Below are 17980 nucleotides of genomic sequence, written 5' to 3'. Positions count from 1 at the left end.
AGCTTGCCTCTCTAATTTGATTCTTATTTGGTTTATGAAAAATATAACCCAATGACTTTATATAGGCCTTTATATATGAGGTTAGGATCACATGTTCTCGAGAGAATGCACATTTTAAGTTCCGGAGATATCATCAAGTCAAACTGATTGCTTTAAATGCAATTAATGGTGCAGATTATTAATTCGATATGCAAATTTTATTATAATTACTACATGATATCTGAAATATGATATGAATTAAGTGATTGTTGGTAAAAAGTATATGATAGGCATCCCAAAATAAAAAGATAAATAAAGTGCCATAATGTGAAGCAAAATCTGGTACACGCAACGAATAATGTATGTGCAAATCAAAAGATGGTAGAGTATTAAAATGAATATACCGGAAAAAGAATGAATTTTTTAAAAACGAAATCTTAGGAATTTAAATCAAATAATCATAGCTTGTGGTTCTCATCCTAATAGAAATGTAAAGGAGGTAAATTGCGTGTTTACAGATTTTTGTTACTTTTTCAACTTTTTTTTTTTTAAAGATCACAATATGCGTATTTTTTGTAAATTTTTTTACCAGTTTTTTTTTTTTGTAAACTTAATCTAAATTTCATTTCCTAGAAAGCCTAATCAATTTCACAAGCTCAATGTATGTATAAGTTTAAAATCAATTTTAAAGAAAACGTTGAGTATGAGATCATAAACATTTAAAGTTTTGATTATAACCCAAAAACGTAACAAAGTATAAATTAAGGATGTTGGAAGCATAACAGATGACGGATAGAGAATGTATGAACTCAATATTTATCTTGATTCAGCTCTACCCTTGAGTCAACATCTAATCCTCAAGAAATTCATTTGAAATTTTCTTCATTGTATCTACTTCTTGTGGGGAAAACTTTGTCCTCCAAAATTTATCAAATTGATGTAACTTAAAATAGAGAGACAATATTGGAAGGTTAGTTATAGTTTTGCGTTCTCCTCAGTCCTCCCTTCCATATATTAAAAGCCCAAACAAGGGGAAGATTTCAATGAAACTTATCCTTTATTTTCCTTCTGCACTATTCTTCATCCAAACAGACCAGTACATAATGTATCTTAATACACTGCATGAAATTATTTGCAAGCTGATATTACACTTGTTAATTTTTTGGTGTTCTATGCCTCCTAACTTTAGTTAGATTTGGTGCTTGTGACTATTCTTTTACTGTGAAACTCTTTGAGAACTTGATATGAAGGGAACTTAGAGCCAAACTAAGGGAGTAGTGGCGTTATCCAATTATCTTTAAAGATCACGTTTCTTGCTATTTATTGCTGACGATGCTAGTATCTATCTTTGCAGTAGTTTTTCTTTTCTTTCTTGGTTTTTCACTGATATTCGAGTTTTTTTCCCCTTGAGAAATTCACTGTTCTGAAAAATAAGCTGGACTGGATGGTTTAACTGGTTGAACCTGTCCAGTTCTTAACCTTAAATAATGGTGGTAATGAATGGCCAGAAGCTTCATTAAGCAATTGGTTTTAAATGAACAAGCCAAACTGGATTTGCTTTAGCCGGTCAACTGGTTCAGTACTAATGGGATGTGGCAGTTGAGCTTACACATTGTTGAACCTCTAAATTATCGATGTTGAATTGGATTCTGTTGCATAAAAAATTTGCATGGAAGATTCAAGCCTGGCACTTTTGGATCCAAAGGAAGTTGGAACTGTTAGGCCAGCACATGCTATACTCTAATGTAGTTACTACACGTATGGCAATAGAGAATTTAAATTAAGGGTAATATAACTCAGTCCCTAAACTTCTTATCAATTATCGATTTAGTCCCTAGACTTTACCTTGATACAGCTCAATTCTTGTGGTTTGTTGAGTTAAGAAATTAGAGGGACTAAGTTGTTCTGAGTTAATAAACTACTAGGACTGAGTTTTTCAAGTTAAAAAACTATAGGAACTGAGTTGTTCTAAACCAAAGTTCAAGTATCGGATCGATAATTGAGAAAAAGTGGAAAGATCAAAAATTATATTTTTTTCTTTAAATTAAATATGAATTTATGTAATGGTTGCATTATGTTTTGCATCTTAAAGCAAATTCTTAACTTATTAATGTTTTTTAATAAATGGGCTGGATTGTTGTTTAATTACCTGTTAACTGGCCTTCCTTTTTTGGTTTAATGATTGGCTTGATTTTCAAAATATTGAATGTATTATATGATGTGATGCTGTGATTGATTTGAGTTGCAAAAAATGTTTCATTGGTAATTGTTGAATATGTTATTTTCTTTTGATTGATTTGTTGAATTATTTACATATTTTGATGATAATGTTCCAATTGGGTGCTTATGGCTTGTGTTTGCAGGTTGATGTTAATACTGAAGTGGGAGTTGTCAGAGATATCCGCCTTAAAGAATTGCGAATATATACAGATTATGGTCGCTGTAGTCGTCCATTATTTATTGTGGATAAACAAAGGCTTCTCATAAAGAAAAAGGATATTCATGCTTTACAACAGAGGGTGAGCAGTAGAAACTGTAATTTATCTCAGTAGTTGACATTGTTTCCTGCAATTTTCTCACTAGTTGATTTATGTTACCAGGAATCCCCAGAGGAAGGTGGATGGCATGATCTTGTTTCCAAGGGGTTTATAGAATATATTGATACAGAAGAAGAAGAGACCACTATGATCTCCATGACCATTAATGTTGGTGTTATAAATCTGGATTTGAACATGTAAGTGCATTGAGTTATTATGAAGCATTAAGGTAGCTAATGGTTAATAAAATGTGACAGGATCTCGTTCAAGCAAGGATCAATCCAGATGAAGCTTATTCTGATACTTACACTCATTGTGAAATCCATCCATCATTGATCTTGGGTGTATGTGCTTCCATCATACCCTTTCCTGATCACAACCAGGTAAATGAGTTTATGGAGTCCTCTTAGCAAAATAAATTGTGTTCTTCATATTACTTATATGTTGTTGATGCGATCAGTCGTCGCGTAACACATATCAGTCTGCTATGGGAAAACAAGCTATGGGAATATATGTAACCAATTACCAATTTCGAATGGTACACTTTTAGCTGTCATTTTGTCAATATTTCTTTCTAGTCTGCATTTATTGTTGATGCAAGCGATCATTGTTTTCTTTTGCTTTCGTTTAGGATACATTGGCCTATGTACTATATTATCCTCAAAAGCCACTGGTCACTACAAGAGCCATGGAGCATCTCCATTTCCGGCAACTTCCTGCTGGAATTGTAAATTCTCCTTTGTCTCTTATCATTTTCTCGTGATGACTTCAATAGGTTCCTGATCTCACATATTTTCCTCCCATTTATCTTAGAATGCAATTGTGGCCATTGCGTGTTATTCTGGGTATAATCAGGAAGATTCTGTCATCATGAATCAATCTTCAATAGACCGTGGATTCTTTCGGTCTCTGTTTTTCCGTTCATATAGGTGTGTATGTAACCAAAATTTTAATTACATATATATATATTTTGCCTTCTTGTTTTTTCTAAGAGGTTTCTTTTTAAACTTTTGAAGGGATGAGGAGAAGAAGATGGGAACTCTTGTCAAAGAAGATTTTGGTCGACCAGACAGAGCTAATACCATGGTGAGGATTTAGGCTTTGCTTTTGCTTTTATGATTCTTTATTGGCTGTATATAGGAAATAAACCAAGTTTTATTTTACAGGGCATGCGGCATGGCTCTTATGATAAGCTAGATGATGATGGCCTAGCACCACCTGTGAGTATATTTATTTAACCTGTGCTGTGAGAATATCCTATGCTGCTTGTCCTGAAATTAAGCTTAAATGATGGACTCAAGCAATTTAATTCCTATGTAACAGGGTACTAGAGTGTCTGGTGAGGATGTTATCATTGGAAAGACCACCCCAATCTCTCAAGATGATGCGCAGGGCCAATCTGCACGTTATACGAGACGTGGATTGGTGCCAATACTAACAATCATGGGGTATCATACCCCTACTCTAGGCTCTTCATGAACTGGTAGAGACTAGTTAGGTTTGAGTCCCTCATAGAACCAGTGGGACAGTCCTGAATCAATCGTGGGACAAGGGCTACCTCTTGATTCCAACGATTGGTGCCACAGCTAGTTCCCGATTCCAATGGTCACTACCATATACCACGTGGATTGCAATCAATCTACTCCTTTCCCTAGGAGAACTCCCGCCAATGATCATGCTATGTACATGTTTCACATAATATGCATTTTAACAATCATTTCTTAACACATGAACTCACATAACACAAATGCTCCACAACTCAACACACAATTCATCACAATTCTCCACCCATAATAATAAATCACAATCAATTTCATAAAACACCAAGGGTGGCAAAATCAAGGTTTTCTTTCCAAAAACTATTTTACAAATCAAACACTTGCCAATATGCATCATTAATTTAACTCATAATTCACATTTCAAAAACACAAGTAACATTCAAATATAAAGATTAAGTTTTCCCTGGTTACCTCAAACTTTTGAGAGGTCAAAGGTTTACCCCTTACTATACCAACTTTCTAAAGCTTCAACAAGCTTGAATGGTGCCAAAAATGAACCTCTCTACATCCATACCACAAGAATTTCATCATTATCTAACTCTTGAAACTTTATCAACATAAAACTCTACACATTCTATTTTATCAACTCATAATTACTACCTATTCATACCCAATGGGCTCATAGAATTTCATTAATGCACATTATCACTAATAACACCTCAAACCATTATTAATGCACATTAACCTCTCCCAACTACCTCATAAATATCATTTTTCAGATAATAAATGCTTCTATGGGCCAACCACTTCCAAAATCATCAATGAAGTGTTCTAATACATTAAACAACTCTGATTTTACTTATTTTAACCAATGGAATCGGACCCATGCTCCTATGAATTAAAAATCCATCTCCCAACTCAAACCCCACTATAAATCATCATGAATGAGGGAGAGAAAGGAAAAATGAGACTTAGATTACCTACCTTAAGTGTTTGGGAGCTTTAAAATGTAAGCAATGAGAGCCAATATGCATACCCTAGCAAAGCTTTAGCATTTTCTTCATTTTCCTCTTCCTCTTCTCTTTTATTTTCACGCACAGAATGAATTAGATATATCTGATTTTTGGCCATGCGCCGCTGCCCACGATACCCTCCGTCGTGACGCATGGCACAAAAGAGCCCGTTACATTTAAATTGTCTCTGCATGTCGTGGCAAACTAGCCACACACCACGGCGTGTGGTACAGAGAACAATTCACTTTTTCTTCATCTTTCATTGCTCGAGTGGCCCACCATCGATCTGGACTCACTTCTAGGGCTGAAATCACAACAATGATGCTAAGTTAAGCCCCTTTGGCCACACACCTTATTAGGTTTATAAACTAGGGTTAGAATTTTTTGAATGTTATAACTTTTCCCTCCTTTTAAGAATTTTGTCCTAAAAATTCGGTAAATTATATAAATCTTACCTCATTGGAAAAGATAGAGATATTGTTGCCTCATTTTCTCTTCTGTTTCTTAAGTGGCATCATTGGGAGTCATTCCCTTCCATATCACTTTCACTAAACGGATAGTCTTGTTTCTTAGCTACTTATCTTTCACATCAACTATCCTTTCTTGCTCAGTCCGGTAGGTCAAATTCTCCCGTAGCTCCACTTCTTCTAGTTTAATAATGTGAGATGGATCAGGTTAGTACTTTTTAAGTTGTAAGACATGAAACACGTCATGTACACCTGATAAATGTGGGGGTAATGCAATTTAATACGCTAAAGGCCTAATTCTCTTAAGAATCTCAAATGGACCAATATATCTGGGAGTCAACTTCTTGGCTCGAACAGACCTTCCAATACCAATCATAGGTGATACCTTCAAAAATACATGATCTTTGACTATAACTCTAGCGGCCTTCTTTTCTTATCTTCATAACTCTTCTGCCAACTCTGGGCAGTCAACAACTTCTATCAAATTACCTCTATCTTCTCTATAGTTTGATCTACCAAATCCAGATCTAAAACACTCCTCTCACTTAACTCAGTCCAGTAAAGAGGCGATTGACACTTTCGACCATACAAAGCTTCATACAGAGCCATTTGAATACTTGCATGAAAGCTGTTGTTATAGGCAAACTCCATGAGTAGTAAGTGTTTATACCAACTTTTACTTAACTTAATAGCACACGCTCACAACATATCCTTGAGAGTTTGAATTATCCTCTCGATCTGACCATCTGTCTGGGGGTGATAGGCCATACTAAGCTTCAACTTAGTACCTATAGCTTGGTGTAAAGCTCTCCAGAAGATGTGAACCTCAGATCACAATCTGACACTATCTTTTTCGGTATCCCATGCAACCATACTATCTCTTGGATAAAAACCTCAGTAAATCTCTAAGGTATAATATGCTCTAATGGCTAGAAAATGAGCTGACTTGGTTACTCTATCCACGATCACCCATATAGCATCATAACTTGCTTGAGTACGTGGTAATCCCATTATGAAGTCCATGGACACATTGTCCCATTTCCACATTGGGATTTTCAAAAGTTGTAATAACCCAGGTGGCTTTTAGTGTTTTATCTTGACTTTCTGACATGTCAAACACATAGAAATGAACTCAGTTACATCTCGCTTCATTCCGTGCCACCACCACCGCTTTTTCATATCTTAGTACATCTTAGTGTTGCTAGGGTGAATAATTAGCTTACTCCTGTGAGCTTTTGACGAAATGACCTCTGTAATTTCCTTATCATTAGGAACACATATACGGTAATGATACAACACGAAACCATCATCACTGAAGCCAAAAGCTGTCGTTTGGTTATCCTCAATGTCCTCCTTGATTTCTAACAATACTCATCTTCTAACTGTGCCTTTCTTAACTCTTTCAAGAACTCACTTGTAATTACCATGACATTCAAGTTATATGATGTGAAATCAGGAATATTCTTGTGCTCATTAGAGAAATCCTCTACATCTTGTGCTCTTGATCATTAAGAATGCTACATGTAACGTCTTCCAGTTCAACGCATCAGCTATTACATTAACCTTGCAGGATGGTGCTTTAGCTTGAAATTATAGTCCTTCAAGAATTCCATCCATCTCCACTGCTTCATATTTAATTCTTTCTGATCAACTAGATACTTGAGGCTTTTGTGGTCACTGTATACCTCAAAATGCACACCATAAAGGTAATGTCTCTATATTTTAAGCATAAACACCACTGCCACAAGCTCAAGATCATGGGTAGGATAGTTTTCCTCGTGTGGTCTTAACTGTCTTGAAGCATATGCCACAACTCTGTCATCTTGCATTAGGACACATCTAAGACCATTAAGTGAAGCATCTGCATATACCATAAATGGCCATTTTAGATCTGGAATAGTCAACATAGGTGCAGTCATCAATCTCTGCTTCAGCTCTTGGAAAGCCCCTTCATACTTGTCAGTCCATACGAAAGGATCATCTTTCTTAGTCAATTTGATTAAAGCAGATGCAGTCTAGGAAAATCCTTGAATAAACCTTCTATAATATCCTGCTAGACCCAAGAAACTTCAAATCTCTATCACAGAAGTCGGTCTTTCCCATTATAGTACTGCATCCACCTTATGAGGATCAACTACAATACTATTTACCGACACTACATAGCCTAAAAACTTTACCTCATGCAACCAGAACTCACATTTGCTCAGCTTTACATAAAGCTTCTTCTCTTTCAAAATTTGCAACACAATCCACAGTTGCTTAGCATATTCTTCCTCATCAACCGAATATATTAAGATATCATCAATGAATACCACTATGAACTTGTCCAAGTAGGGCTTAAAGATTCAGTTCATGTAATCCATAAAAATTACGGGTGTATTCGTCAGTCTAAAGGGCATAACAAGAAATTCATAGTGCCCATATCTTGTTATGAAAGAAGTCTTCAGCACATCATCCATTTTTACTCTCAATTGGTGATAGCCAAATCTCAAGTTGATTTTAAAGAATACCGTTGCTCCAGCCAATTGATCCAACAAGTCATCAATTCGGGTAATAGATATTTATTCTTAATTGTTACCTTGTTCAACTGTCGGTAGTCTATACACAATCTCAAGCTACCATCTTTCTTCTTGACAAACAAAATAGGTGAACCCCAAGGTGAAACACTAGGTCTAATCAACCCCTTCTCTAATAACTCCTCTTGTTGCTTCTTAAGTTCATTCAATTTCATTGGAGCCATCTGATACAGAGCCTTAGAGATTGGCTTGGTACTAGGTACCAAGTTAATTGAGAATTCAATCTCTCTCTTTGGTGGCAATCTTGACACTTCATCTATAAACACCTCAGGAAACTCATTCACAATTCCAATCTCGTCTAACGCTCTATCATACACTCCGTATACTGAGCAGAACACCATAAAGGCTTGACATCCCTTTTTCACTAATTTCTCCACTTGTATCGCGGATAGGAACTTAGAAGTCTTTGGAGTAGTAATAGGTATAGGCTATGCAATTTCATCATTTGTTGTAGTCGCCAAGTACACTGGTAATGAAACTGTCTTTCTATTACAGTCTAACATCACTCTATTAGCAAACAACCAATCCATGCCAATTATCACATCAATTCCTAACATGGGCAAACAAATCAAGTCAATACTTGTGACTAGTTCACCAAAATTTCACCTTTACTTTCAAGCAAGCCCGAATAGTTCTCACTAAAGCACAGCCGATGTAGATAAATTCATCATGAAAGGCATTTCAACAACATGCAAACTTAATCTTTTTGCACACTTATTAGAAACAAATGAGTGAGTGGCACCAGAATCAAATAAAGTAGAAATTTGTTAGTTGCTTAAAGAAATCATACCTTGGATAAACTTTAAGGAAGCTTCTACCTCTTCCCTTGTCATAGCAAACATACAACTAGGAATAGTAGAACTCTGATTGGTGTAAGGAGCATTCTTTGGGCAATACTAAGCGATGTGCCCAACCTTATGGCACTTGAAACATGTCCAGCACTCCCTAATATGATGCCTCCTACACTTGCTGCATTGTGGGGCTCTAATTGGTTTAGCTACTGCAGGAGCAGAATCTTGTCTTGAAGCTTGACTCCCCCTACCCATACTCTTAGGGGCGTTACTCCTCATCTGGGAACCTCTAGAATATGAACCCTTCTAGAAGCTTCTCTTTTTACTACCACTGCTGCCCAATGCAAATGGTCCAGAGCTATATCTGGCTCTCTTGCTAGCACCTCTAGTAGGACTCGTATATGTAGAAAAACGGCCCCTACCATCTCTCCTGTGGCTGTCCTTAGCCTCACAACCATGTTTGGCCACTGCTCTCAACTTACTGCACATGTCACTGTATGCAATAATGTCAAAAGGTGCCAACTGCTGTTTGTAATCAGGCCATATCTTCTCAAGTAGCTGCTTGGCCTTCTAGTACTCATCATCATGGTTCCTCAAGTAAGCCGAGTATTTAGACAACTTATTGAACTTAGCTATAAATTCTTCTTCATTCATGTTTCCTTGCTGCAGTTGGTAGAACTCAACCTCTTTCTCAGCTCTGAAGGAGGCAGAAAAGTAGTAGGAGAAGAACCTCCTCTTGAACTCACTCCATGTTAACTGAGACCTAGCAGCCAGTCTCACACTCTCCTACTACTACTTGGCAGCATCCTCAAGGAGGAATATAGCAAGTAATACCCGCTGCTTAGATGTGTAGATCATAAGAAAAGATCATCTCTAATTAATCTATCCATCTTTCAGCCACTCTATTCTCCATGGAACCCTTAAATAATGGAAGATTCAACCTTATGAACTTCTTTAAGGCTAAATCAATAGAGCTCTCTTGCTTTAATCGTCTAGGCCTCACTAGTGGAGGCCTCTTTGATCCACTCTCTTCATAATAATCCTCCTCTTGTTAGTCAAGTATTTCTCTCTCTAATCTTACTCCACTATGACTCCTAACTCTTTTCATGATCTTGCTTGACTTTTCTGGTCTTTTCTTTAAAATCTCATCATGCTCATCTATTCTCTATTCAATTCTTTCCATCATGCTTTTCAATTCAAGCAATATGTTCTCATTGCTCGTTGTAGGTCTCGATTGCTCTCTAGCTTGACCCGAGCCTTGTCCCATCTTAACATGCTCATTAAGGACAATGTTCTCCTCTTGTACCAAGACTTCCCGCACTTGTCTTGATACATTCGCCGGAATGTTGCCAGTTGTATTTCTTGTTTGCACCATTCTCCCTTCTTAAGGATGGAAGTTATCCTAGAAAAGAAAAATAGTTAACACTAGCTCAAAGGGAAAAAGAATATGTGTATAATGTTAATTGCTAACTTTCTATATGCAAATACACCATTCACAAGCAAACTCACACTTGATTCACAAATCTACAGTCTAGTTCTCAGAACTAGAGAAACTGATACCAAACTATAACCTCCCTAAGGTAATACTGTAATTAACTCCAAATCATGATAATCTGGGATTTAACCCTCAAAGGATTACTAAGTTGTAAAAGTTTATAAAAAGAATTTTTAAAAATTTCTTTCAAAAGAATCCCAACCTCAACAATTCGAATCTCAAATATAATTTAATAAATTCCAATCAGAGTTTTGAAAGTAAAGTGGAAGCTTGGAAACTAATTGGGAATAATTAGTTTTAAAACTTAAAAATAGATTTTGTGCAAAAAGTACCTCGTGCACCATGGCTTACGGCTTGTGTGCCGCGGCGTGTCTTCTCTGTGCCATGTGCTGTGGCGTGAGGCACCGTGTGCTGCGGCACATTGCATAAAATTTGATAGATTTGTGTTGTCATATGACAGCACAGGGCGCAAACTTCCGATGCATCCCGAATCTTCGTCTAATGTTTGATTGAGGTGGTTTTGGTATCTACACTGAGCTTTCTCCTAGCTCTATCTAATGGCACCAGTTTCACACTCAAACTCATTTTCTATAAAAAGTGGGATACCAAAACCCATTTTGACTACTTTTTTACAAAATCTCCTAAATGGGATGTCCCAACTCAACCACAAGTGCCAATAGCTTATACCAACCATCCGACCACACTCAATGGACTCTTATGGACTCATGTAATGCACCACACACAATCAAAACACTTATGTCATAAAATCACCACTCAACCTCAGTTTTCATAAAATATTAAGGGGGACGAAAAGTTGCACAAAATCAACTACTTCATTCTAAATTTCTCAAAATACATATGTTTCTACTTGCATAAGGATTTTGGCCCTATCCATGGGTTCACAATTAAAACTCATTAACACAAGGCACAAAATACACTAGTTAGACGCAAAATCATGCAAGTAGTGCATAAATCTTGTCAATTAATCTTAGTTGACAATTACATTAACAAATACACATGAAAGTAACAAAAGAGAGGCATATAGAAGATTACTCCATAAATCCTAAGCCTCTATATATTTTCCCTGACTCGAATTCGATGAGTGAGGTCTTGAAAATATTGAGAATTGAGGGGTGAGTACAACCATTCAATACCAAGTTTCACTTAACCCATACAGTAGCATAGTAATTGTAAATAGATGCAATTAGGCAAATAAGCACATATATCATATAACACTAGGCTACAGTTCACAAAACTAACAACCATGTGATCAGGCTTGCCATAAAACCTTTTATCATGTTATTTAGAAAAAAATATAATAGGGTTGCAAAAATAACAACCATGCACCCTCAACACATGCCAGACCACAAAACTAATAACCATGTGGCCAGACTTATATGTATGATCATATGGCAACCTTATATCCTCCTATTACCTCCGACACAAAACTGGTGGCTATCACTGGTTACATCCTTCACGAACTAACCTAGCCTTTTACTTTTGAGGAGCCACTGGGCTAGGGTGCACTCACTCACTTATGTGATCCGGTTTTCCCCAACACTAAAAACCATGGGGTGTCGTACTCCTAATCTATCCTTCTCATGAACTGGTGGAGACTAGTTAGGTTCGAGTCCCTCATAGAACCAGTGGGACAGTCTTGAATCAACTATGGGATAAGGGCTACCTCCTGATTCTAATAGTCGGTGCTACGGCTAGTTCCTAATTCCAACGATCACTACCAAATACCATGTGGATTTCAATCAATCTACTCCTCTCTCTAGGCGAAGTCCCGCTAATGATCATGCTATGCACATGTTTCACATAATATGCATTTTAACAATCATTTCTTAACATATTAACTCACATAACACAAATGCTCCATAATTCAACACACAATTAATCACAATTCTCCATCCATAGTAATAAATTACAATCAATTTCATAAAATACCAAGGGTGGCAAAATCAAGATTTTCTTTCCAAAAACCATTTCATAACTCAAACACTTGCCAATATGTATCATTAATTTAACTCATAATTCACATTTCATATACACAATTAACATTCAACTATAAAGATTAAGTTTTCCCTGGTTACCTCAAACCTTTGAGAGGTCAAAGGTTTACCCCTCACTATACCAACTTCCCAAAGCTTCAACAAGCTCGAATGGTTCCAAAAATGAACCTCTCTATATCCATTCCATAAGAATTTCATCATTATCTAACTCTTGAAACTTTGTCAACATAAAACTCCACACACTCTATTTTATCAACTCATAATCACTACCCATTCATACCTAATGGGCTTATAGAAGTCCATTAATGTACATTATTACTAACAACACTTCAAACCATCATTAATGCACATTAATCTCTCCTAGCTACCTCATAAATATCAATATTTAGATAATAAATGCTCCCATAGGCCAACTACTTTCAAAATCATTAATGTGATGTTCTAATACATTAAATAACTCCCATTTTACTTATTTTAACCAATGGAAATAAACCCATACTCTTATGGACTAAAAATCCATCTCCCAACTCAAACCATGCCATAAATCATCATAAATGAGGAAAAGAAAGGAAGAATGAGACTTAGATTACCTAACTTAGGTGTTTAGGAGCTTTAAAATGTAAGCAATGAGAGCCAATATGCATGCCCTAGTAGAGCCTCAGCATTCTCTTTGTTTTCCTCTTCCTCTTCTCTTCTATTTTCACGCATAGAATGAATCAGATATATTTAATTTTCGGCCGTGCACCTCGGCGCACAATGCCCTCCGTCACGATGCATGGCATAGAGGAGCCTGTTACATTTAAATTGTCTCTGCGTGCCACGGCGGACCAACCACTGCTGCGTGTGGCGCAAAGAACAGTTCTTTATTTTTTTTACTCTTTCCTTACCTGGGTGGCCGCCATCTATCCAGACCCACTTCTAGGGCTGAAATCACAACAATAATGCCAAGTTAAGTCCCTCTGGCCATATACCTCATTAGGTTAATAAACTAGGGTTAGAATTTTTCAGATGTTACACAAATGGCCAAAATTCTAGCTCATGATTTAGGCCTTCTTTTAGGTCTAGTTGTCCTCATAGCCATCTTAACTCAACTCTAAATCTATCCAATAGATCTATTAGGTCCATTAGTGACCTGAAAACTCAAAAAACTGAATTAGTTTATTATTTTACTAATTTAGCCTTATAGTTTTTAATAAATTCGTAATTAAAAATTTAAGATGTTACATGCAACACATGACACAAAGAGTGCCAACTATGGCAGGTTGTGTTGATGGCCATACCGAATATGCTTATTGCAGATTGTTGCTTTAGCCATGATGGGATGGTCTTCATTTTTAAAAATTGACTCTGTGCCTATTTAAGTTATTTTAATACTTAGCTACTTTTTCAAGCTTCTATAACTTTGTATACTCTAGTCTCAATTGTTTTCAAGGGCCTTATCTTACTGTCTTCAAATTTAAGCTATTTTATTTTGAGATACCATTTATTTTTAATTATCTTTGGAGTTTTTAAATAGCTAAGGTTGATCCTACCCTCCTTTGGTATCTTAATTTAATTTATTGGCTTTAGGAATTATGGTTATTTGTGTTCAATGTCAATGAACTTTACACTTTTAAACTCTAATATTTGATAATTGGGTGTTTCAAATGATTTTAAAATGGATTTAATAAACTTGGGCTTCCAAATTTGCTAAGCTTTACTCTAAAGAACTTCACTTTCAAACTTTTCTACTATAGTAGCTTCTAAATGATTGGTTTTACTCTTTTAAATTTGCCATTGGACTTGTTTAGAGCTATTCTACCATGGTAGAATCTCTTCTACTATGGTTAGGTTATCAAATGGTTTTAATTATATAAGCTAAACTTTAAGCTTTATTAACTATAGTAGACTTTCAAAAAAGTCTTTTCCTTTTTTATTATAGTTAGCTATTTTTAACTGCAATTGAGTCTCTTCTACTATGGTAAGGTAACACTGGTTAGTTATCTTTTAGTTACCAAGGTAGAGATAGGTGTTTGTGATTAAGTATATAGTAAATTATGGTGTTATTACAATTATTGTTTGACAACATTGTGCTTGCTCATTGGAGGAGCTGATGAGCTCCATTGAGAAGTTAAGAAACGTTAAGCCTAGACATAGCTGTATTAGACATAAGTGGTGGATTTCCATGATTAACTAAATGCATGCATGAATACTTATGGATGTCAATATGCTTGAGTGGGCGTACTCCTTTTCTACTATGCTAGTAGGTTAATGCTTACCATAGTAGATGGGACTAATTGATTGTGTGCAAAGTAAGGCTTTGTCTTTTCTACTATGGCAGCTTTTTATGTAAGGGAAATCCTTTTCTACCATAGTAGGGACTTCATATAATTCTACTTCTATCCTTTTCTATCATAATTTAGTAGTCATGTGATATGTTGATTCCTTTATTACTATGATAGCTAGTACTCTTTTTTATTCATTTGTTGATTCCTTTTCTACCACAGTAATGCATATTGCATAATGGTCTTTTGATTATGGTAGTAATGGTTAAGTTTGCTGTTATAATAGGGTGTTACATCTAACAAAAATCCTCATATGTCTAAATTAGAAAATGGGTTCAATGACACAAGTAAATTGTAAAATCACTAAATCTCCATCCCTAAGTGATGCCTTGCTATGATAGAAAAGAAATTGACATATATAATTAGGATTATTGTAACCCTCCCCTATGTCCATCAGATATAGGAGAAGATTAATTAAATCACCACTCATTTAATCAAGGCATAATCAAATACTTTGTTTGAAAAGCTTGGGCCTAAGATTCATTTTGTAAAATTATCAAAATAACATTACATTTAAACTATGCGCAATGGAAATAACCCATATGTGTTCATAACACTAATTGGATGCATTAGAAACCATAAAATCAGGTCAGATTAAGGCCATGCGCCGCGACGAACAACACATGCACCGTGGCATATGGCACAAAGCCACACGCCGTAATCTCCTTTGTGTCATTCGCAATGGTGCACAAGTTTGAATTTGCTACTGTCATTTGATAGTAGAAATGATAAACTTCTAGAATGTGTCATTTTCACATACGACATCCAATCAAGTGATTCAAGTGCCCACACGTAGCTTATCTCATAAGCAAACTAAAGAGGCAGGTTTGGACACGATCAAACAGTCCAATTAAAATTTAGACATCCGATGAAAAGAGTCACTATTTATAAAAATCCAATGCACTCAAGTGCTTAAATCGATCCTATTATCTTATTAGACCACACAATACCTTGAACCAAGTTTAAAAGGACCTAATACACCTAATTCACCAAGTTATATAACAAATACACACATATATCATAATTTGGTTACTCAACGACCCAATTTTCATAAAACATTACTTTGCACAACTTGTCACAATTTTGTCATAATGTGGCCCACTTGGTCTTTTTCACCACATTTTCACTACAAATCTCTACTTTACACATTCACAACATATTCACAACTCAATTTTAGCCTCAATTGCACATTTCATCACATACTCACATACAAGGGCTAAGATTCATAAAAATCACTACAATTCTCTACAAATCACCATTTAGACATGTGAGCAATCCCTATGGAAACTTATTTAAACTATATTCATAAGATTTAGGTTTATTACACAAACTCTATAATCACACAGCTTTAACAACTTTAAGCCGGTCTTGTCTCTTTTCCCTTGCTCTGATCACTACTCTATCTTGTAAAAATGTAACCACAAGGACGAGATAAAAATCTCAGTAATAGAATTACTCACTACTAATAACTATCACGTGCAACTATATGAAAATGTAGCAAATATATAGTTAAAACATGACATGCATCATATGTTTCCTTCCAAATCACAACCACATCTTTCAATTTGCCTCTTTTACCACTATAATGACTACTTTTCATCACTTTTTCACATATGGTATGATCACTACTAACCAAACCTCTAAATCACCCTGACTTGAAAACATAGGCTCGCCTTAGACTAATATACACTCTCATTGGCCCTGAGCTCACCTTCAGTGGTAGAATCACCTGACTAAAGGTGTTCTATCTTACTTTTAGACTATGGTTTTCCCTAATACACATAATGGAGTGTTGTTGACCCTAACACCATATCACACAGATACTAAGGAGTCTAAATCTCTAATACCATACCTTAATAGGAACTAAGGAGATAATCTCTAACACCACACCTCGAAAGGCACTAAGGAGATATAATTCTCTAGCACTGCATCCCGTTGGGCATTGAGAAAAATATATCATATGATCTTATCACTACAATCTATATAGGTGAACTCCCACCCCTATGATCATGCTTTCTAAACCAATCATGGATTTCCAATCACCACTTTTCTCATATAAACACATATAAACATTTCTATAGCAAATTACATAATTTCATTACTTGTTTAACCAAAATTCCTTTTTATGTAAGAAGCACACAATGTTACAAAGCATGCTCAGTTTAAAAATAATTTCATGCACTGCATAGCATACTCATACATAGTTACATTAAGAGTCAAGTAGAGGAAGTTATTTAGTTACCTCAATCTTTCTATTACTAGAAAGGTTATCCATAAATTTTTGTTACCACTATAATTCATCAAAAGTTTCCTTTCTCAATTTGCATATGTGATATGCTTATCTATACACAATTACACAATTCAATAAATTAGTCTAATTGACTAAAAACACTTAATTACTAATTATGGCTATAACTAGCCATTTATTCCTTTCACTTAGCCCATTTAAGTTCTTTACCACTTGATTACCATTTTACATCACCTCATATGATCCCATTTCAATTAAACAAGATTTCCACACCAATTTTCCTTTAAATTAGGGCCAAATTGAGCCTACGAGTTCAAAGCTCTTTTTTTCAACTCTAAACCAGTCACAAAGCTCTAATTTAACTCCTAAAAAACCTTTTTATTACTATTAGATAAGAAATAAACCCTTAAAATTTCACTGATTCAATTTTCCTATAACTTATATCAAGAGAAATTTGGGTAGAATGGAAGGTAAAAGTTATACGTAGCTTAGAAGTTACTGATCAAAAGTTCCTTCCAATGCTCTAAAATCTCTTGCCCCATTAGATTCTTGCCTCTTCTCTTCTCCTTCACATGTGTTTCTAATTTTTCTTTCTAAAATCTACCCCAATTTCATAACTTAAGGGGTCATTTTTTGGTCTATGCACCATGATTGATGTAGCTTATACCACGGCACATGGCACAATGAGGAGAATCCTCATCACACACAACTTCACTTTGGGATGCTATTCTTCCACCTATATCTGTTCATTCAGCATCTTGATGATTCAAATCATCACATTATCACTCAAAACCTTAATTACTTTACAATTACCAATTTACCCTTAATTAATAACTAATTGCAGGATTAGAAAATCAAGATGTGACAATTACCATGGTAGAAAATTTTTAAGCAACACAAACGATCCCCTACTATATTAGAAAAGATGTTGAGTCACACAATAATCTACCATAATAGGAAAGTGTAAATATAGGTTATACCTAAATAGATATTGTAATATCCTAAGTTTTAATCCAAAACCTAATATCTAATTAAG

General features: G+C 35.5%; 1 protein-coding gene across 1 annotated transcript; it reads left to right on the top strand.

The window, feature by feature from the left end:
• Positions 1 to 2291: 2291 nt before the first annotated feature.
• Positions 2292 to 3995, top strand: LOC129286500 (DNA-directed RNA polymerase II subunit RPB2-like). The gene is made up of 9 exons (XM_054922456.1): positions 2292 to 2498; positions 2580 to 2684; positions 2774 to 2899; positions 2977 to 3054; positions 3148 to 3243; positions 3330 to 3445; positions 3533 to 3602; positions 3683 to 3736; positions 3840 to 3995. Exons 1-9 carry the CDS (start codon positions 2301 to 2303, stop codon positions 3993 to 3995), a joined length of 999 nt encoding a protein of 332 aa, XP_054778431.1. The 5' UTR covers positions 2292 to 2300.
• Positions 3996 to 17980: the final 13985 nt, after the last annotated feature.

The sequence above is a fragment of the Prosopis cineraria genome, unplaced genomic scaffold, assembly GCF_029017545.1.
Source record: "Prosopis cineraria cultivar Desert tree isolate PC_DT_omini unplaced genomic scaffold, ASM2901754v1 PC11, whole genome shotgun sequence".
NCBI lineage: Eukaryota > Viridiplantae > Streptophyta > Magnoliopsida > Fabales > Fabaceae > Prosopis > Prosopis cineraria.
This window is presented reverse-complemented; position numbering and strand designations above follow the sequence as displayed.

Bases quoted from the DNA above. Each gene is read 5' to 3' on its own strand.
- LOC129286500 (XM_054922456.1), top strand. From the start codon at position 2,301: ATGATAATGTTCCAATTGGGTGCTTATGGCTTGTGTTTGCAGGTTGAT. The intron at 2,685-2,773 runs GTTGGTGTTATA...AAAATGTGACAG, and splicing joins TGATCTCCATGACCATTAAT to GATCTCGTTCAAGCAAGGAT. The intron at 2,900-2,976 runs GTAAATGAGTTT...TGATGCGATCAG, and splicing joins CCTTTCCTGATCACAACCAG to TCGTCGCGTAACACATATCA.